The sequence below is a fragment of the Hippopotamus amphibius genome, chromosome 7 (genome assembly GCF_030028045.1).
Source record: "Hippopotamus amphibius kiboko isolate mHipAmp2 chromosome 7, mHipAmp2.hap2, whole genome shotgun sequence".
Lineage (NCBI taxonomy): Eukaryota > Metazoa > Chordata > Mammalia > Artiodactyla > Hippopotamidae > Hippopotamus > Hippopotamus amphibius.
Genome location: NC_080192.1, coordinates 126,600,527 through 126,622,037, shown reverse-complemented (window position 1 = coordinate 126,622,037; position 21,511 = coordinate 126,600,527). Strand labels below are relative to the sequence as shown.

The window sequence follows — 21,511 nt, the reverse complement described above, 5'->3', positions numbered from 1 at the left end:
TGAGCAGCTCTCCTGCTTCACCTCTGCTTTGAAAGCCCGGCTTGTGCCAAGCGTGAGAGGGCAGGTTTGGTGTTTCCTCAGCCTGGAATGCAGCATCTCTACCACCAACTTGAACCTGAGTGTTGAATCTCTGGCATCCTCCCTGCTGATGCTACACAGAGTTAAACCCCAAACATTTTGAGAACCTTTGACATGTTCCCAGACGTACTTAGCAGAGACTGAAGAGATGTGGAAAAGCAGGGAATCCAATCCGCTCTGGAATGCTGCTGCTTTTCATGCCCAGAAACCCCTCCAGCTTTGATTTCCTTGGAATTTTAGAAGTGGCTTGGAAGATGGGTTGCTCTCTAGAAGATACCCTTTATATATATTTTTTTTATTTTTTATTTTTTTTGGGGGTACACCAGGTTCAATCATCTGTTTTTATACACATATCCCCGTATTCCCTCCCTTCCTTGACTTCCCCCCCCTCGAGTCCCCCCCACCCTCCCTGCCCCAGTCCTCTAAGGCATCTTCCATCCTCGAGTTGGACTCCCTTTGTTATACAACAACTTCCCACTATTTTACAGTTGGTAGTATATATATGTCTGTGCTACTCTCTCGCTTCGTCTCAGTTTCCCCTTCACCCCCTAGAAGATACCCTTTAAAAAACGGTTTTCCCCAAGCCAAACAGGAAGAGAACCACGAGGGCAATTTTTTTTTTTAACTGCATTTTCAATAATAGTTAATAATCACAGCTGCAGTGGCTAATCGGAGCTGGGCTGGGCTCTGCAGCCAAGGAAGGGCCGCTTCCCCTTTGGAAGAGGGGGCTGAAGGGGCCCCTTTAATTCCCCCGCCTCAAGGTCAGAGCTCCAAGTTAAAAGACAAAGAAGTCAGCCACGATGGCTTAAACCAGGGTTTCTGTTTGGACCTTCCGGTTTAAGGGGCTAGGAGAGAGGAGTTGCTGTATTCTGGTTTTTCAGTTTTTCTACGGAAATAACGCGGAAAGGGCCAGCCGCAAGCCCCGAGGGTGTTTCTCAGAAGGAACAAGGTCTGTCTTGGTGTTGTCTGAGGCGTTTCAGCGTGGCTGGCAGTGTTAACCTTCGTTTTCTTTTCTGTCCCCACGACGACGCAGTGTGGGCGGCGATCAGAACCTCAGCAGCGTCATCACCCTGCCCAGTGAGTACGCGCTCGCGGGGGCTCGGGGCCGGCTCTCCGCAGCCCCGCGCGTTTCTGCAGCTCCCCCTGGCGGCGGCCGCGGGCTTGGCATGGGACCGGGCGGCAGGAGACAGCCGCGTTCGGCAGGGGGCGCTGCTTCCCCGAGGCGGTTGCCCTGATCTGCTTCTGAGAGCGATTACAGCCTTGGAGGAAGTGTTTGTTTTTTTTTTTAAAGAGAAATTGTATTTGTCCAAGGAAGGAAGCGAGTAAGAGGGAAAGAATGCTCGGGCCAACTCAGTGCAAGTTATTATTAAGAAATGATTGAAAGAGGACGGAAAGGACACCCATCTCTGCTTTGCCCGTCATCCTGAGCAGAGCGCCTTTCTGGGCGTCCTTGGGCTGCAGTAGGCCCTACTGCATACAAAGACGTTCAGTCCCTGTGTGCTGCTTTAGGAGATGCTGCTCCTACAGCAGTGAGAGATGAAGTTACCTTGTTCCGGCTATGCAAACACAGCCATACTTGGGGCACAACATTTTCCTTACATTATTTCATCAACAACCTGTTCGGAATGATTTTTTTTTTTTTTTTAAGCCTGACAACATTCTCTGAGTGGTCTTATTCAACTTTTTATTCTCCTTAGTGCATACACAGAGTTCGTTCTTCAAGTACACATGCAGTAAATGTTACAATTGAATTATTTTCCCTTAAAATCTTCTGGCTAACAATTTTGCCTGAGAGGAATTTAATCCGTCCCATCCTCATTTACCTTTCTTATAATTATCCCTCTGTAATGTATCTTTAGCAGCTAAGAAATTATTTGAGCTTTAAGTCACTTGATGATAGAGGCGGCTTCATCGCCACGTGGGCAGAACTGATCGGACTTCGTGTGTGTTATCTGTTCCTGCTATTTGCAAATCTTGTTGAATTTAAGTAGGTACAGTTCTGTGGCACAAGTACTGCCTGTCTTCTTTATTTCTAGGTCCACACACAAGAGCTATGAGTAAGCTCCGCTATCGCTAGGAGATGGTTTGGGTGGCTTTTGTGAATGTAATTGACTGGGCTGCGAGCTGGGCCAGCATACACAACAGCTTGCTGGGCTCTCTGATTCCCACGCTATGGTGGTGATAACATGATTGGAAATTGTCTGACTCAGGATCTTTCACTAAAATGATTTATGAAAGATTGAGACAATGTCACCCCTGAGGTGGATGCCCCTGACACACTTAGCCCAGCGGTGGAACATCGCTTGTTCAGACTTCCTTACAGGGTTGTGAAGACAGATTGTAGGGCTGGATAGCGCGTGGGGAAATCATCCCGTGGCAGTGTGTTAGAAAACTCATGAGAACGTAGGATCAGAAGAGAACTCCAGTTCAAAAACTCCCTGTTCAATTTAATCCCGCAAATACTCCAGTGCTGGGTGCTAGGGAAACACGAGAAAGAGATCCCTGCCCTGATGATGTCACTGAAGTCTCTTTAGGTACATGTCTCCCTACAGACAGACACGTGTACCAATAATTGTAGCCATGTATAATTAAGCTTAGGAGAAAAGAAGTAAGAAGGCTCTTAACTCTGCCTTTTGAAAGGTGGCTTTTAGAACCGGAATTCATCAGATAAGGAAAGGGGATGGAACGTTCCTGGCAAAGGTGACTGCATGCACCAGAAAGTTCTTGCCCTGTGCAATGGGAGTGCCTTTCTGTGACATTCCTGATAAGTATCTAGCTAGCCTGTGCTGGATTCTTCCAGTAACAGGGGAGTCCAGGACAATCCCTGACATCTTCAGATAGCTCTAGTGATCTCATAGCTCTTCCTTCTACTGAGTAGATCAGAGTAATTGCCATCCATTGGTACAATATCCCCAAAGCTGCAAGGAATGAGTTCAGTCCATCTGTGCTGTGTAGGCCTGTAGCAGTGCTTGGTTGAAGGGAGTGCTCTGCTGGATGGCATGATGCCTGAAAGTCCTGAGACCTAGCCAGTTCCTTTCCCACATGCTAGTAGATTGTAGGTCTGGGGAAAGTACCCTGTGTTGGAGCCTAGAGATGAGGGCTCTAGCCGAGGATTCTATTCAGAGTAACTGTATGATTTTTAACAGTTCTCCTAGCCTTTCTGAACCTTGAGTTATTCTTAATTCAGTCCAGAAACATTTATTGAGCACATGCGAGGCTCTGAGGTGTATACAGACCCTGCTCTCAGGAGTTCTCAGCCAATTTGGGGGGGGGATGCAGAGTAAAAAGTATAGATTCAGCGTGGTAAAGGCATTAGAATGTATGAGATTGAAAAAGTGAACAAAATCAGTAAGCAGTTAGAGGTCAATTGTGAGAAGAGAGCCTAAAAATCAGAAATGAAAGAGGAGACATTAGTATAGAAATAAAAAGGATTGTGAGAGAATACTTTGAACAGTTGTACCCATACAACGGAATAGTATTTGCCAATAAAAAGGAATGAAGTACTGATACCTGCTACAACACAGATGAACATTGACATTGATAACATGCTAAGTGAAAGGAGCCTGTCACAAAGGACATGTTGTATTACATGGTTCCATTTATATGAATGTCTGGAATAAGCAAACCTATAGAGATAGAAAGTAGATTAGTGATTGCCATGGGGCTGGAACAGACGGGGAGTGACTGCTAGTGGATATGGGGTTCTTTTGGGGGCGATGAAAATGTTCTGAAGTTTATAGGGGTGTTGTACAACTGTATGAATGGACTAAAACCTGTTGAATTGTACTTTAAATTGGTGAATTTTGTGTTATGTGAATTATATCTCAATAAAGCAATTATATATTTAGAGAAAAAAGCAAAATGCCTGAGAGCAGCACCTGAACCAGGCTAACATTTATTCAGTACTGATTCACTGAGCATCTGTGTGTGCTGCCCACGCGGTTTGGCATCAGCCTGCTGGACATTTTCTTTTGGTGCCGAGTGCACAGGAAGGGTGAGGGCTGTGGGGTGCGGGCTTTGCTCTCCCCAGCACCCCCTGGCACTTATCAAAGGAATCCGAAGATCGCTTTGGGGTAGTGAGTGTGAACATCTCTTCCTTCTATTTCCAGACATCCTCCGGGAATTCAACCCTTCCCTAAAGGGTTTCTCTGTTGGCACCGGAAAAGAAAGCAGTCCTGGGGCCTTCCTAAACCAGGCTGTGGCAGGAGCCCGAGCTGAGTGAGCAGGGGAGCTTTGGGGGTGCACCACACAGGTCTCCGGTGAACCTGGTGGGGGGCTTGACCTAGACCAGGGTGTATGGCTGAAGGCTGGGGCTTGGTCTGGGGAAGGCTCTGAGGGTCCAAGACTGGACTGGATGGGCTCTCTTGGGGGTGTCCCTTGCTGTGGGACACAGAAACCTGCTAGCCCACCCCCAAACACACCCTCAGGAGCTAGCCACAGTTGATTCTGATGCCAGGTATGTGCTTTGAGCAAATTACTTTGCCTCATCCATATTTCTTCCAGAATCATCACAAACCTTACTTTACCATGTAGTTCTAGGGATTCCTATGTTCTGGTTCCTAGATCCCCTGATATCATTATCCCAGCTCTCATCACCATCCTGAACATCCCCCCCCCCCCCCCCCCCGCCGCCAGGGTAACTCTTATTTATTCAAGGGAAAGTTGACAGGTTATCCGAAGCAGAGATCATACAAAAGCTGAAAGTTTTTATAGCGAATTCTATGGCTTTGTTTTCCTTTTGGTGGGGGAAGGGTGAAAGGCTACTGATTTACTGCTTACAATTTGGGGCTTGCATAAATATTACCATAATCTGGCTTCTTTCGAAGCATACGTCAGCTGGTGGTATGAGAGGCAGTTCTAAAGCATCGGTGGGTCATGAAGGCGTCCAAGAATGCAGCCTTAGTTGAGAGCATAAAAGCAACCAAAACAGAGCGTGATTCATATGGCCCTGGATTTCTTCCCTGCTCTCCCTTGAGGCCTTGGGGCTCTTTCCTGCGAGTAATCTCTGTGTCCAGGCGTGTCCTGTGTTGCAGGGAAAGTTAGGGGTTATTATTCTAGATCATTGCTACTGTCATTACAGATGAAGAAACTGTAGCACAAAGAGACGAAGTGGCCTCAACAGAGGCATTATCTTGACCACGTGGTCTGTCATCTTTGTGCCCTACAGGCTTTATCCCAGCTCCCATAACGACCCCTCCTACATACCCAGCTGCATGTAATTTACAAAGAACCTTCACGTGTGTTACCTCTTGTGTCCTGTATGGTAACTGTGAGATGGACAGAGCAGAGGATCCAATGCCCATGTTTTCTTGATGATGATATTGAGGCTCAGAGGGGCCAAGTAGTCATCCCCAGACTCTGGTCCAAAGAGCAGCTGCCCCGCTGACTTCAGAGCTATAGATGAGGAAACTGAGGCTCAGAGAGGTGAAGTGTTTACCCAAAGTCTCCACCCAGGTGACCTGATACCTAGCCTACTACACTGCTCACGTGACTTTTTCCTACATGTGCTCACAGGGATTTACCTGTTCAGGCCAGGAGGCTGGTGGACCTGATGAAGAGTGACACGGTAAGTCTAGGGGAAGTGGCACCTGCGACCAGTTGAAGTAGGATGCCCAGAGCAGGGAGTGGGCGGGAGGAATCATAGAGACAGAAAGGGTCAGTTCTGGGGGGGAGGCAGGGCCACATGGGAGTCCAGAGAGGCCACCTTTTAAAAATCAATAAGTGATTTAGCACCTGTGACCTCTGACCTCAGGACTCCCAAACCAAAGAACAGAAATTATTCACATCCCCACTAAACCCTCCGGTGGTGTGAGGACCCATCCCTGCAGTGTTCAGCACTTTGTACTGATATTTTCCTGGACTTGATGCTGGGGCAAGGCATTTACTTGTTTGTTTCCGATTCGTTTCAGAGTATAAATTTTCAGGAAGATTGGAAGATAATAACCCTGTTTATAGGAGGCAATGACCTCTGTGATGTCTGCGATGACCCAGTAGGTCTCTAGGCCCTCAATCAAGACTCTTCCGGGAAGGATTTTCACCCCAAGTCACTGGAGCAGTGCAGCTGGGTTGGGACTTGGCTGGTGGTCAGGCATGGCTCCAGTCTGGGCAATGTCCTGGGGGCCAAGCAGACACTGAAACACAGGCTCTGTCCGCAAGGAACGCACTACCAGGGCAGAGAGATACAGACAACTCACCATCCTGATGTGTTTCTAGAGCTGCACACAGAAGAGAGTTCTGCAGTCAGAATTGCCGTGGGATTTGGCATGGGGTTTGAGGCGGTGGAGGGGGTGGCATCAGAGGTTTACAGAGAACGGGAGACTTTTCCACTGGGCCATGAACATGGGAAGCTTTGTCAGGCAGAACGGGGACCAGCAGAGCAAAGTGGTGGGTCTTAACTGGCCTGGGAGCACCTGCCCGGAGGGGTAACCCTGCCCCCTAGATCCCTCCAGGCCTGCTTTCCTGGCATCAAAGTCACCAGGGTCTGGGGGTTTCAAGCTGCAAAGCAAAGAGCCCACAGTGGGGCCTGGGGGCTGCTGGCTGCCAGGGTGGGGCGGGGGGAGGTGGGACCATGGATCTCCCCCCTACTTCCTGTAAAGCTTTGATGCATTTGGTAGAGCAGGGCTCTTGGCTAAATTTCATTTAGAGAAAGAGTTTCACTGCTTTTTTAAAAAGTTTGAAAACCACAAGTATTGAGATCAGGGGAAATCACTATTAAAATGTATTTCTGCTTGGGGAGGGCATTTCCAGGACCCTCTTGCCCTCTCATTGTCTCCTTCAGTGACTTGATTGAGCTGTAGGTTCCCAGGCACTTGAGGCTCCAGCAGAAGTGATCAGACCCCAGGACCAAACAATGTTCAAGCTACAGGAGACCTTAGAGGCCCCCTGCTCCAGCACCCCATTTTGGAGGGGCCCAGCGCTGCGATGTGCTGTAGCTAAGGCCCTACATCTAGTTGATGCAAAGTGGAGGCAGAGATGTCCATAGCTCCATGCACAAGAAAGAGTGTTTTCCTGAGGGTCACAGCTTTGACAAGCCTGAGGAATGTGGGGTTGGGCTGGAGGCTGGGGCCCCAAAAGTCAACCTGTGTTTTGGTGTTGCCCATTCTGGCTGAAATACAGGGAGGAGGGGACCCAGGAGAGGAAGTAGTCCTGGTCTACAGAGAGATTGGGTGATGAATGGGGTGAGAGACATTTCCTCCTCCTGCAGGTCCACTATTCCCCGGAGAACTTCACGGGCAACATCGGCAAGGCTCTGGACATCCTCCACGCTGAGGTACAAAGGCCAGGCCACACAGCCTCTGGGTAGCTCAGCCACAGGCCTCCTCCTTGGACCTCAGTCTTAGCCTGGAGGTGGCTCTGGCTTCCTGCCGAGACCTCCCTGCCAGGCCCCCTTCTCTTGGAGACCAGCACCGACCACACTGGCAGTCCCGGTCCCAGCAGCCTGAACACATATGTGTCGGCAGGGAGCAGAGGGGAGGGAGGAGGCAGGGATGAAGGTTGTGGATGGGGCCAGATGAAAGGCCACAGACCTGATACCCAGCAGGAGGTGCCGGCCCCAGCCCCGGGTGAGAGGCTGGAGCTACCTGGCCTCAATCCTCTTAGGGACGGACCTTGCCTTTGCTCAGGTGCCTCGGGCGTTCGTGAACCTGGTGAAGGTGCTGGAGATCATCAACCTGAGGCAGCTGTACCAGGAGAAGAATGTCAGCTGCCCGAGGCTGATCCTCCGGTGAGTGGGAAGTCCTCCACCTGTTCCTGACAGGGCCAGGGGACCCTTAGCAGAGAGTGACTCTGGTTAGTTAGAAACGCCACGGGCAGGAGTGCGAGGAGTGCGGAGACCCCATGGTCTGTCCTGGAGGGGATGCCCCAGGGTAGGCTTCCTGTACCCCTGGAGTATATGCACTTGCAACCTGATGTCCTTCTACTGCCAGACAGCTCAGGACACCCCTCAGGCCTCCAGGGAGGGAAGAGTACAGCATGAGAGATGGAGTGGGCCTCTGTGGGCCAGGCTCCCTGGCCACGGCTAGGGCATGAGAGATGGAGTGGGCCTCTCCCTGGCCACGGCTAGGGCCTCCTTCTAAGTGTGTCCGCCGCCTCCCTGCCCACCCCCAGAGGCCCAGCTCCAGGACGGGAGGAGCCTCTGTTCGGCACGGGTGCTCCAGGCTGGACAGTCACAAAGGTAGGGCTAGTGTCCCTTTCTAGGAAAGAGGGTGGTCAGGTCAGAATCAGCCTGGTCCAGAGGACACAGTCTTCCCCTCAAAGCAAGATCCTTGGCCCTGAGGGGCCACCGTCAGCCCCAGCCTCCAGAGCCATAGGCGGCTCCCCCGCTAATGTCACACGTGACCCTCAGGAATAAGATGTCCTTCTCCCCCGTGCACGAACCATTCCTTCCTGCAAGGTCTCCTCCAGGCCATTAGCCCAGATCACGGTGGCTGTGCCCCCCACCCCCTTCTTCCCTCCCCAGCTCTGTACAGGCTTCCACCACAGCCTTGAGCGCATCACGTGGTAACGACCCGTGTGATTCTCCCCTCACAGCCCTGAACTCTGTGTCTGAGTCACTGCCAGCACAGTGTAGGGGCTCCGTGGCTGTGTGTGGAATGACTGAATGAATAATTCACCAGGGCCAGATCTGCTCTTGGGAATGAAGGGGTATCTCGGCGGTTCCCTGTAGATCCCTGCCAAAGCGCCCCGGGGGCCTTGACTGCACAGGTCCCCTGGGGAAGGCCTGAGGATGCTGTGAGCAGCGGGAGGATGGCTGCAGGGTGTCACATGCCTATTAGCGCAGCTGGTGTCAGGCATGCTATTCTCGGATTCTGACTCATCCCCTGCTCCCACTTTCTCCAGTCACTGGGCCACACGGGGGGTTCAGCGTATTCATTCCATTTCAGAGCAGCTCACCCGAAAGTCTCTGGCTGCCCATCACTACAGGGTTTCTAGACAATTAAAGCTGAGGTTTCAGGACAAACATTTGTCCCACCTGGAATGGCCAAGTCACTGACTGTGGGGTTAGGAAAACTCAGGGTCCCCTTGTCCTGCCACCTCCCCAGTGCCCTGCACTCTCCGTCTCTCTGTTGTTCTGTCTCAGTGGTTGTGCTTTCCTTGGTGGCACTGTCTACACTGAGCCATCCACACTATTATCACCTCCTTCCCCCTGGACCAAAAGCCCAGATTTGCAACATGGTTGGTCAGGGCAGAGGTACGGACTGGACAGAAGCAGCCTAACTAGGGATTAAAAGCTCTGGTTCAGACCAGGCAGACTTGAGTTCAAGTCCTGCCTCCCACACTCAGCATCCACATGATCTTCAGAAACTACTTAACCATGCTGAACCTCAGTTTTCTCATCTATAAAATGGGGATAATGAAAATACAACTGCTAGCATAGCTAAGAGGATTAAAGAAATTAATACCCATAAAGCTCTTGGCACAGTAAACATTCAGTATTATGGCTGTTGTTGTCACTATTACTTAAAAGGAGACATGCTTTATCTGCATCACACTGTTCTCAGACATTCATAAGGTAACTCAGCTCTGTAAAGGTCACTCCTGCAGATGTCAGAGGACGTAATTATCTCACTTTGCTAAGCAAATCCAGGTCTGGGAAATTTTCTTCACTTTCATCTGATACAATTGACAGGTTAGCCAGCCAGGGCTCCCTTTAGCACAGGCTTCTGGGACCCCCGAGTTAAATATATACTGAATCTCAAGCCAGTGTTTCTGCATCATGCACTCAGCAGGTGGTTCTGGTGGGGCGGGGGCATCTCTTTGGTTTTGTCTGCAGGAGTCTGTGTCCCTGTGTCTTGAAATTTGATGATAACTCAGTGGAACTTGCCGCCCTCATCGAAGTGAATAAGAAGTATCAGGTAAGACAGGAGAGCGTTCCACAGACGCGGGAACTGCTGTGTGATTTCATCGCTCTGGTTAGAAAATGAACAGACACTTAGATTATTTTGACCCTGACTATGTGTGATGTCACCACTGACCAGTTTGCAGATTTAAAGACTCCCTGCAAGGCAGCAGGTTCAATGTATTTGAATCAAGTTATAGAGCCGAGTCACTGAACATGTCACCAAATCTCAGCTCCTGGCCTTACACAAACATGAGTTTTTCCAGCTGTCCCTGGAGAATGAGTATGAGGTCCTGACTCCTGGGGGGTGAAACCCTTGCGGCCCAAGAGAGTCTGGAGGATTCAGTGAGATAACATACATTCCCTCTGCCCTCCCCTCCTGGGGGAGCAGGTGTTATTGGGGCGCACAGGGAGAGAGAAAGTCAGCCGATGCTCTCCCAGCATCCTGCGGGTTGTTCCTTTTAAGCCTTTCTCCATCAAGTCTTTGACCAGAGCAGCTGACTGCCTTGACTCTCTTGGGTTCCCCACCCCCTGAATAATCATCCAGTCACTCAAGAGAGCAGTGGTAGCCCTCCAGCTCTTCTGGAGTGGGCTGCAGACAGCTTCCAGGGTGGGTCCATCCTTCAATCCCATGGACTCCTTGGACCAGAACCCCTGCCCTGGAGCCTCTTTTAGGGCAGCCATATCTGCCAGCAGTGTCAGGGCTCAGGGGAATGAAGCTCTGTTTATCATCCTCTGAGGCCGTTGCCCAGCCCTCCAGGTGACTCCCCAGCTGCACTTCCTTCTGCTGTGAGCAGGTGCCTTTGTCTCTGGTGAGGAAGTCCGTGGCCCTCACCAGGAGAGGGAAGGCAGCCAAGGTTATGGCCATGAAAGCAAACCTTGTCCAGGTGGGGTTTGGGTGTAAGCAGCAAGTGCTTATGTAATTCTGATTAATTTACTGTTTATAATTAATCCAGATGTAGTATTAAGCAGAATATCTGAAAGAGCTAAGGGCAGAAGCCAAGCCACCAGAAATTGCAGAGTTAAGCCATAAGAATAAAAATAAGGCCAAAGAACTAGTCTGGTAGAGACACCACTGTCACTGCTGCTTCTAGGAACTGGATGCAGCTGCCACCCTGAGCAGCATGGATTCTGTGCTGTCCCTCCATCTTTCTATCACTAGCTTCCAAACCAAAGCCTGAGGTGGGAGCATCTACTGGGGAACACATGGGCGTGTGTGAGGGGCATTGGGAAAGCCAGCATCTGGGTTTCTCACTTTTACAGTGCAAGGAAGGCTCTTCTTCATACAGTGGAGTTTCTTAAATAGAAGAAGTGGATTCAGATTCTGGGCAACCAAAGAGAAGGAGAACTAGTTACCAAAATGGCCTTCACCGACCTCTCTGAATTGGCCAGCTCTTCCCAGGTCTGATCTTGGTTACCACTGAGACCTTGATCTAGCATCCTGGACAAGCTCACAGCTCAGCCACTGAGGCCATCATGCCTCTGTCTGAATCCACTGACTCTGTACTTCCTGTGAAAGCTATCATTCCATCTCCTCTCCTAGGAGATGATCATTGCTGTTGATAGCCACCATGTGCCAGGCATTCTCGGCACTGTGTCCTTCATTTCTCAAGACGTGCAGGGCTCCACTGTGGGCCACTGTGGCTGATCCACGGAGGCACCAGCAGCATTGAAAGGGACTTAGGGATGGTCCAGGCCTCAGTGAACATCCTCCACTTACAGATGAGGAAGTAGAGGTCCAGAGAGGGAAAGCGTCTTGCTGAACGTCACACAGCTAGTTAGTGGTATTGCACCTTCTGCCTTCCTCAAGGCTCTGCCTGTGACTGGAAGAGACTCCCCCAGGAGGTCAGAGGTGAGGTATTTCCAGCATGGGGACTCTTTTTCTGGCTGGCCCTGGAAAAAGAAGGTGTTCTTGATATCATGATGTCTTCTGAAGTGACTGCACTAATGTTCCAGGTGTGGAAGCCTGACTTCCCCCTCCAGCCAAGGTCCTGGCTCCAAATGATGGAAACCCAGCAGGCAGAGTCTGAGCCAGAACTGGGGTAACTGGTCCTTCTGGAACTGAGCCCAGGTGGAAGCTGTGAGCGTAACAGCTCTATTATCTCCTAGACAGATCTGAGTCTCAAATGTGCACACAGGAGCACGCGTGCTCACACTCACTGCATGCACAAGTGATATAAATAGGCATTAAATGTCGTTGTCGATTCACCTTTGATTTTCTCAACACACGTAGGCGAGAAAGAAACGTAAGGGTTATCCAAAAAATCACTTAGTCAAATTCGTACTCACTCCTCCTCCACCATAGTCTTGAATCAGAAGCTTTAAAAGAGGATCAAACTGATGGGCTTAGGTTTTTCTTTTTCCTAGCCTAGGTCAAATAGATGCAATGGCAGCAGAGGCTGGGGCAGGGGCTGACATACAGGCTGATCTGAAAAGTAACTCGCTGTCTCCTGATCAGTTGGGATTGGGCTGCAGATTGATTTCACTCCAAGGTCAGACTCTGTTTAATTCTGTGGTGGAAAAAGAGTTCACACAAGGACCGGGCAGATGCAGAGAAAGCCCCCTGACCCCCGCCCCCTTCCTCCCGCAGGAGGGGACTCACCAGCTGGTCGAGAGTGGGCGATACGACACAAGGGAAGATTTCACGGTGGTCGTGCAACCGTTCTTTGAAAAAGTGAACTTGCCAAAGACCCCGGTAAAGCCTCATGGATGAGTGGGAGCCACGGGCCGTGCCCAGCTGTTTCTGAGCATCATTTGTGTTATTCAATGTCCCTATGACATGGCCCCTCTGTTCTGTCCTGTGACCAGGAGGGGTTGCCTGACAACTCTTTCTTCGCTCCCGACTGTTTCCACTTCAGCGGCAAGGCTCATGCCCAAGCAGCCAGTGCCCTGTGGAACAACATGGTAAGATGACCGTGGTAGGAAAAATTATTCTCCCTCTGATAGGGAAAAGATTCCGGGAAGCTTACGGAGGACTTCAGAAGCCCATCACTCAGGCTATGCGATTCCGCACATGGCAATGATAAGCCCCATTTCCTCCATCCTTCCCTCCCTTCTCCAGCCCCGCCCTGCATCCTGACTTTTCCATTCTTGCCACCTCTTTCTCACTCTGCATCCTCCTTCTTCTTGGTTTAGCTGGAACCTGTCGGCCATAAGACAAGAGAGCATAGCTTTGAAGACGAGATCAATATCACGTGTCCAGACCAGGTAGAGTGAAGAGCACAGCCTTGCCAGGGGTCTACCTAAGCCTCGTTCCCAGCCTTTCAAAGTTTCTCATTAAGGTTTCTCAGTTCCTTTCATCCAAGGTTCTTACCCCCACCCCCAGCTCTGTTCACCTACCCACCCATTCCAGACTCCAGTTAACCATCCACCATGCCCCAGCTGATTGGACTGTGAGGGGTGACAGCCAGTGGCTGGAGGGCCCTAGAGCCCGCTTCTGTCTCTCCATGTCCCAGTGAGCCCCGGCACAAGTCTGCACACAGCTGTTTCCAGCTGGGAAGATGAACGTGGCCATACCATCCAGCTCTCATTTTGAAGGCTGGGCATGGGGAGGCTTCAAGGGCAGAATGGGACAGAGGATACCCCATCTCCATGGAGCCACTGTCCTCAAGGCAGGATGGAAAGAGTGAGGGGCTGAGACCTGGACTAGTATCTTCTAGGCTGGGGGTGGGGAGGTCCATTGGAAGCCAGAGCTAAGAAAGCAGACATTCACCGGGAAGGCAAGGCATATCTCCATGTTCATTCACAAATTATCAGAGTGATTCTTGGACCTTTGCAGCTGCTTTCCCACCTCTGTCAATTCCTCTGAATTCCCAGAGGGCTCCCAGGCCTGGGACGGGAACCCACGGAGCTGGGGCTTGCAGGGGGCAGGACCTCTTGTCTGGGCGGGAGGCTCCCAGGCTTCTATAGGGGTGGAAGAGGGCCTTGGAGTAAGGGACATGAGCTTGTATTAGCAGAAAGTGAGTCTCTGTTGGGAAAGAGAGGTGACCCAGCCACCCCTGCCAGCTGGGTGAGAGGCAAAGCAGAGGTGCTCATTCCTGGGAGCCCTGCAGGGTTTATTCTGGTTGTTCAACGAGGTTGTAGAGAAGGCGGGGTGCATCTTGAGAGGGAGCCTGGTGGGGAGGGGCTTGGGAACGTGGAAATGGTTTCTGCGTGCTGGAGCAGGGCAGGAAGCAAGTCAGTTTGCTGCTGTGGCTCACTCCCCTCTTCCTACAGGTGTGGCCATTTCTGAGCACCTACAAGAACATGGAGCAGGTATCCGCTGGTTGCTTCCTCTTGGCTCAGCCGTCCATGCAGTGGGCAGCCCCCGAGCTGGGACCAGCCCCGCAGGGAGGGGTGGGAATGTGGGCAGGCCTTCCCAGTGGGCAGTCAGGGGGGATGCACACTCTTCTATAAAGTCCATCTACCTGCACCTTCAGAAAGCGGGGAGGGCAGGGTACGTGCCATCGATAACAGCCCAGGTAGGGGCCCAGCCAGTTAACTGTCAGCCTCTTCAGACATAAGAGAAGAGAACCATCCCCTCCTAAAGCTGCTGCAGAAGCAGGGGTGGCATGCAGTGGCCTGGGCCCGTTTTGTTGATGCCCTGATTTTTACATTGGGTGGTGGGGGTGACGTGAGGGCATCTGAACTAGGTTAGTGGATGGAGCCCAGCCAGATATAGAGTCACCTGGGGAGCCTTCTTCAGATGTCCTGCTAGGGCCTCCCAAGGCTGGGGCCCAGGGTTCTGTGTTTGTTAAAGCTCTCTGGTGAGCCGGATGCCCAGCCAGCCTCTCTGGCCCCTGGCAACCCTGAGATTCTGGGATTCGTTCTACACTCCTAGGGTCACGGGAGCCAGCTGCTGTGCAGTGACAGAGCTCCTTCTGCCTCACCGCCCACCTCAGGTAAGCCCCCTGGGGCACACCAGGACCCTCAGTTATGGCCAGTGCTTGCGTCCTGTCTGGCCAGTTGCCTGGGACAAGTCCCTACTTTGTCCCCCTCTTCTGTAGCGAAGTCTGACCCAGCAGGACCCAAGGCAGCCAGGGTCCTCCCAATCCAGCCCACTAATGGGAGCACACATGGAATAGCCAGAGGAGCACCGCCCTCAGTGGCCCAGCCTGGGGTGTGACCTCACCGAGGCCCAGAGGCAGGGTGTGTGGTGCCCAGGGAGTTCCCGGAGGTAGCCAGCTCTGTGGGTTGCCCTGTGGCCCCAGGCTCTGCAATCACTGCTGCCACCTGCAGTAGGGCTGGAACGTTCTCGGGGGTCCTCAGAAGAGACTTGGGGGCAGGGAAAGGCCCAACGTGATTGTTCCTCAGATCCTTGCCAGAAATCTAGAACCCAGCTGTAAATGGGCCGTACGTCAGGCTCTGCACCTCATCTCGGATGGGCCGGCGCCCATCTGGTCGTGCACTCAGGTCACAGCTGGTATCCCAGAATGGTGGGATGCCCCTGTGCCCTAGCATCCCTCCCTCCCCCCCCCTCCTTGCCCCCTCTCTCAGCACCTCTCCCTTCCCTTAGGCCCAGGATCGTTTGTTGTGTCTCTGTTGGGGAAACTGTTTTCATCCAACCTCTGCCTCCAAGGCACCACGGATGCTCAGTCCTGCGTGCCCCAAACACGCACGTGGGTCATGTTTCTGGTCTTGCTTAAAGCAAGAAGCACTGGACTCTGACTGCAGCTTCCTTCCCACCGACTCAAGTGTGTCTGTCTGTCTTTCCAGTACACGCCCTGAGACCTGCAGACATCCAAGTTGTGGCCGCTCTGGGGGATTCTCTGACCGTAAGGACTCTTGGGCCCCATGCAGGGTGGGGTGACTGTGTCAGCTCCCGGTCCCTGTCCTCCTAACTCCCGGGCCTGGGCTCCTGGCCTCTGCATTACCCCACCCCTCCTTCCTGACTCTGTCAGTCTGCAAGCAGGGTGACAGTTTTGTTTTGCAGCCACTTTCTCAATCAAGTGTGCGAGGGGTTATCTTTTTCAGGAGTGAACTGAATTGTCTCAGGCAGTAGAGGTTTTCAACACCCAACATTCACCTTTTGAACAATTGCAAAAATATGTCATTTTGACTCAAAAAAATCTTCTCACTGTAAAATGGGTGCTCTTTTCCCTTTGGATTATACTTTACGAGCAGCTCCAAGCTTCACAGCTGTTTCCCCTTTGCATCTGCCCCGAAGCAGGAAAGACTCCATAGTTGTGGCAAAAGCTCTGCCCTTAAGTTCCAAGAAATAGGGCCATTGTACCATCCCAGAAGAGCACTTTCTGGCAGCACTTCTAAGGCCGTGAGATTGTCTTACAGTTTGTCCCAGAGGGAAAGAGGACAAATGTGAGGCTTGTGAGAAACCTGTCCACTGCAGCCCACTCAGATCTATGGGCGCCTTCTTCATGCATGTGAGGAACTTAAAGGCAGACTGCTGCTAATAATATTATAAGTGTCTCACGTTTGTAAAGCACGTTAGAGGCTTCAAAGCTGCTTTTACCACTATGATCCACTTTGGTCATCAAAACAACCCTGTGAGATAAGCAGGGCACGGCCTCAGTTCCGTAAGGAGGCCGCTGAGATTCGGGGGAGGCGCGCAGCTGGGGAGGCAAGCCCGAGCATCCTGACTCCCGGGGTGGCGTGCTGCTCATGCCACAACACCTGGCGGAGAACACCTCAGGAAGCCCTGCACATACACAGCCTCGCTGTTCTCTGACTTGCTGATTTTCCTGTGGATTTCGATATGTGTTCAAAGGCTGGCAATGGAATTGGCTCCAAACCGAATGAGCTTGCTGATGTTGCCACTCAGTACCGGGGGCTGTCATACAGGTAATGTTAGCCCCTGGCCTCCTCCCGCTCCCTGCTCACCCGCAGAGATCAGACGGGGTGGGGGTGGGGGGTTGTCTCCTGTAAATGCATAAATACCGAAGAGCAAAGACCAGGTCTGGAGGGGGCTTTCCGAAGGAAAGCCTATCTGTTTCTGCCCCATGTGACAATTTGGTGAGTGGAGAGGATATTTTACTGTTGATAACCCTATTCTTTTAATTGTGCAGAAAAAGCAAACCCGGGTTCTTGTCAGACTTCTGGGTCAACAAAGCCAACATGAAATGCACCAGAAAAGCACCAAATGTCTGAGTCTTCACCTGCCCGTTTGCATGTTTATGTGTACGTGTAAATGGTCCCGTCTGTCTGTGTTTATTCATGTTGTTCATCCATGTTCTGTAGCCGCACCTCTGCTTTATGTGTATGCACGCATCTGCACAGAACACTCCAAAATGCAACCTCCACTTCAGGCAGAAATCACAACCAATAGATGTTGCTGAGCTCCTCCCACATGTCTGGATGATGGAGGAGAGTGGGTGAGGGGAGTATATGGGAAGCACAGGCAAATGCGTATGCTTAGTTGCCAAGTGTTATTTACAAATAAATAAATGATGCCTGAGTGCTACAGGGATACAGCAGTGGGAATACCCAACCCTGCCAGCTGGGATAGGAGGGCTTCCCAGAGAAGGTGGTACCCAGGTATGCCTTCACAGATTAGCGATTTAGTAGGCAAGAAAAGGCATTCCGGACAGGCAGTAGGAAAGCTTAAGGCATGTCAGGAAAGTGTGTTGGACGTGGGGATTCTTAAAGTTTCTTTCTTTCCTAATAAAGTTCTTGTTTATGAACCCTTCAGTCATTGACGCTTAGCGCAGGGTTCAAAGCCACTAGATCACCGTCCACCACGAGAGGGCAGAGCGCTGATGAGAAGCAGGGCAGCCCAGTGCGGGCCCCCTCCCTTGCTTTCTGAGGTTCAAATGAAATGTTTCTTCCAAGAAAGAAAATGGTGTGGGGACGACAGGGACTGTGACAGTCCTCTGGCCAGCCCTGAGGATGGTCCCAGAGAGAAAGGTTTTCCTGGGGCGGGGGGAGAAGCGGGGAGGGAAGGCGTCCTCACTCAACCAGGAGCCACCCACAGAGAGAATCCAGGGTGTGTGTAGCGTGAGGACATCCCCCCACGGAGAGCTGAGCTATAGGCCTCCCAGCTCCCGAGGTCCCACACACCCTCGCCAGATGGGGCTGCCTAGGCACAAAGTCAAGGTTGCCTCCTGACCCAGGTGTTACTGAGGCTGCAGGAGAAAGAAAAGCCAGAGGGAGAGCAGGAAAGCAGAGCTTATTACAGTCGAAAAAGCACGAGGGTGTGGCAGCTTTACTTAGTCTGAGTTAAAGAAGGCAGTGGCCTCATGTCCTCGTGTGGGAAAACAGAAAATAAATCAGACGAGCCAGCCAACAGATGACAGGTAAGCTACACCTGGCATGGTCCGGGGGTGAGGTGATCTGCCCAACTTCACAAACAGTCCAGCTGCACAGACTCCTGGGATCCAGATACAAACAAGCAGTGTTCCACTAAACGTTTCCCTCTGCAGCAGTGGAAAAATTCAGCCATTACTCTGTTTCTTCCTGTGACTGAGGTCCAGTAAGGCCTGATGTTCCAATCATCTGGTTCCATTTTCAAGGCCTCATATGTTCAATGGCTCCTGTCCCTTTAAACCCTTTATTCTGAATGTTTCAAAGACCTGCCCCAAGACCAACGTGTGTTAAAGATAGAAGCTCTTGGTCAGAGTCTGAGAGACAGTTTGACACTTGATAAAATGTGTCACCTAGTGTTTCCCAAAGTGTGTTCCATGGAGCACTAGCGCCAGTTTTTGTATTTTGGGGAAAATATTTCCTACTCTATCCTCCCTTGGGGGAATTCACATTCACGTGAGCATATTAAAGCTCTGAGAAGCCCTACGACAAAGAAATCTGTTTAAATTGTGTCCGTTTAGTCCAGTGTTTCCCTTAATCGCAGAACGCTTTCCTTGTTCACAATACCTGTTAGCATCGCCTGGGAAATGTCTGAGTGGTAGACTGATCTGAGGAAAAGCAATTTTCTGAAGCCATTCACGCCTCTGGATAGGAAATATGAGGCCATTCATGATCCTAGGTAAATTAGGAGTACAATTTGAGCCTCTTCCTCCAAGGAAACAAAGTGGAGCGAGTGGACCTCCTGGAGTCAGACTGGGGAGAAGAATTTTTGGTAGGTGGGTGGCTGTGAGCAGTACCTGCAGGAGGAGGTTTGGCCGTGAATATTTTCAAGGCCCCTTGACGTGTAAGAATCGCATAGCAGTGAAAGGCCCCATCCCTGGCTAGCTTAACAGTGTGGCAGGCTCAGAGGTCTTTAGAGAATTGCCTTTCCTTCCGTTGAAACGTTTGTTTGATTGGACTCATTCAAAGGACCAAAATAAAATTGATCAAAAAATGCATTTCTTTGTCTTATTAATGAGGAGTTCAGTCTCACATTATTGAAACTCCTCCAATAAATGTTATCGAGCATCTATTCTGCGTTTCTCTGCACACTGCGGGTGACTAGGGAACAGAGCCCAGCCTCTGAGCGCAGGGTGTGATACCAATTACATTAATCTGAAGGGTCTCACGTAAACTAGCTGTTTCATATGGGTCTATTTTCTTTCACGTTTCACGTAGTTCTTATCAAAACGGGGCTTTCATATTTTTGTTCCTCCATATTTATTTGTATGATTCTCTTTTCTCCTGGAAACAGGCTCAGAGGGATTTCTATAGCCTATTGGTCTTGATCAGCTACCACACTTGTTTTAGAACAAAGATAGTCTTAGACAAGAAATTATAATGGAATGGACTTGATGGTGTGTGTTTACATAAGTCTCTGTGTTAATATGTTGATTGGAGAAAAGGAGGCAGTTAGAACACAGTGACTGGAGAAAGTATGTGGCTTTGTAATTTCCTGCCAAGTGAAAAGTGTTCTGATTAAGTGCTTTTAGTCCAAAGAAGGATCAGGAAGCAGCTAAAGTAGTAGCTTCATACAGAGTTGGGAAAGCATCAGAAGCTTAAAAAAAATGCCCAACCAAAGGCCAAGTTAGGTTCAGACATTGGATGGGAGGTGGGAGAGAGGTGCCTGAGTGAGATAGAAGGGTGGGGCTTACCTGGCTTCTTTTTCTCTCCACCACTTGAGGCTCTTGATCCTTTGACTTAAGCCCCTGACCACCGTAGTGTGAAATAGTCGACTTTATTCCAAGCCTTCCCTTGAATGAAGAACAGTCATGACTTTGATTCATGGTCTGTCCTTTGAAAGTCTATGTTGGTGGGCTGAATGCTAACACTGTATTCTCAAAATCTCTTGGTCTGGAGTAATAATATGCTGGGATTGAGGAGGGAGGCACAGAAGAAAAAAAACAGTAAATACAGTACTTCTGAACATTGGACTTAGTTAAAATAGAAATACTTCTCTCCTTGCCTCCCACATGTATTCATTTTGAATGCATGAAAAGAAATGAAACTTCGAGTGTGTCTTGAAGTTAGATTGAGGGCCATAAAACTAGATTAGATTAGATGAAATTAGATCAGGCATCGGGAGGCGGTGAGAGGCCATCCCCTGAGCCTCTCAGTGGAATTTACCTGACCACTGGGCAGAGAAGAGCTTATCCATTTTCTAAAGGTTTCCAGCTCAAGCTGGTTTTTAGTTACCTTTATGGTTTTTAGTTTCCTTTAGAAGTTTAGTTTAACCCCTGTGTGCCTCAGCTTCCTACTCTGTAAAATGGAGATAGTTCTTCTACATCACAAGCTTCTCTGGAGATGTAAGATAACTAACGGTAGAGCATCCGGTTCATGGCTGAACGCGTAGTATATACTCAGCTAAGTGTGGTCTCTCCTGATTTGCTAAAGAAAAGAAACTGCCCTCTTTCACCTTCAAATCCTGGATTTGGGGGAACCAACTCTTTGGAGAATTCAAATGTTCTTAGAATCCCTCAAACACAAAGAGGTGGCTCGGGCATTTTTAAAAGGTGGGGGCGCTTTTTTGTAAAGCCTATGTATTGATTCAGTCTCTCTCACTGGCTTGCTCACTCTCTACAGTTCAGGAGGGGACAGCTACCTGGAGAATGTGACCACCTTACCAAGTAAGTAACCACCAGTGGCTTCAGTCTGTTCACTGCGTCCATCTGACCCCCAGGCTTCCTAAAAGTGCCTCTCAGCTAAGAAAGGAGGGGATAACTAACATCTTCCTTATGGGCTGTCATTGAAATGAGAGGAGGGGCCTGCAGACAGGTGGCTGAAGGGGATGGAATAAACTCTGTTTGGATCCCGGAGACCTGGGTTCAAGCCTTGACCTTTCTGCCAAGTGACCTAGGCCAAGTTACCAAACATTCTGAGCCTCAGATCTCTTCAACTGGCCCAGAGGGTGTGGAGATAGTCAAATGAGACAGTGAGTATTCACTGTACTATAAATTATAAAAAAAGAAAAAAAAAAAGGAAAGCTGAGAGGCTCTTGCTGTCTTGGCCCAGCCTGTCATCCAGTCATTTGAAGCCCCAACTCTTCTCAGGAGCACACTCCCCCTTCCATCCTAAGCTATCTGTGTCCTGTGCACCCCCTCCTCTTCCAGATATCCTTCGGAAGTTTAACGGAAATCTCACAGGCTATGCGGTGGGCACAGGCGACGCCAGTGACACAAATGCATTCCTCAACCAGGCTGTCCCTGGAGCAAAGGCTAAGTGCGGCATTTGGGGAGGGGAACCTGTAGGATGGGGAGTGGGAGGCATGTAGTGCCCTTTAGGGTTGTAATTCTGACCTCTGAGTGCAAAGGGGACGTGTAT

General features: G+C 50.5%; 1 protein-coding gene across 5 annotated transcripts in view; it reads left to right on the top strand.

Annotated features, from left to right (window-relative positions):
• PLB1 (phospholipase B1) overlaps positions 1-21,511 on the top strand; it is a 209,730-nt gene that overhangs the window by 150,058 nt on the left and 38,161 nt on the right. For all 5 annotated transcript variants that reach the window (XM_057742730.1, XM_057742728.1, XM_057742727.1 and 2 more), the window contains 16 exons: positions 1,112-1,155; positions 4,188-4,296; positions 5,593-5,644; positions 5,988-6,068; positions 7,283-7,348; positions 7,701-7,801; positions 9,851-9,932; positions 12,507-12,611; positions 12,725-12,820; positions 13,052-13,123; positions 14,132-14,170; positions 14,736-14,796; positions 15,611-15,669; positions 16,620-16,693; positions 20,774-20,817; positions 21,301-21,409. In XM_057742730.1, coding sequence (XP_057598713.1) covers positions 1,112-1,155; positions 4,188-4,296; positions 5,593-5,644; positions 5,988-6,068; positions 7,283-7,348; positions 7,701-7,801; positions 9,851-9,932; positions 12,507-12,611; positions 12,725-12,820; positions 13,052-13,123; positions 14,132-14,170; positions 14,736-14,796; positions 15,611-15,669; positions 16,620-16,693; positions 20,774-20,817; positions 21,301-21,409 — 1,194 coding nt within the window. The remainder of the gene's footprint in view (positions 1-1,111; positions 1,156-4,187; positions 4,297-5,592; positions 5,645-5,987; positions 6,069-7,282; positions 7,349-7,700; positions 7,802-9,850; positions 9,933-12,506; positions 12,612-12,724; positions 12,821-13,051; positions 13,124-14,131; positions 14,171-14,735; positions 14,797-15,610; positions 15,670-16,619; positions 16,694-20,773; positions 20,818-21,300; positions 21,410-21,511) is intronic.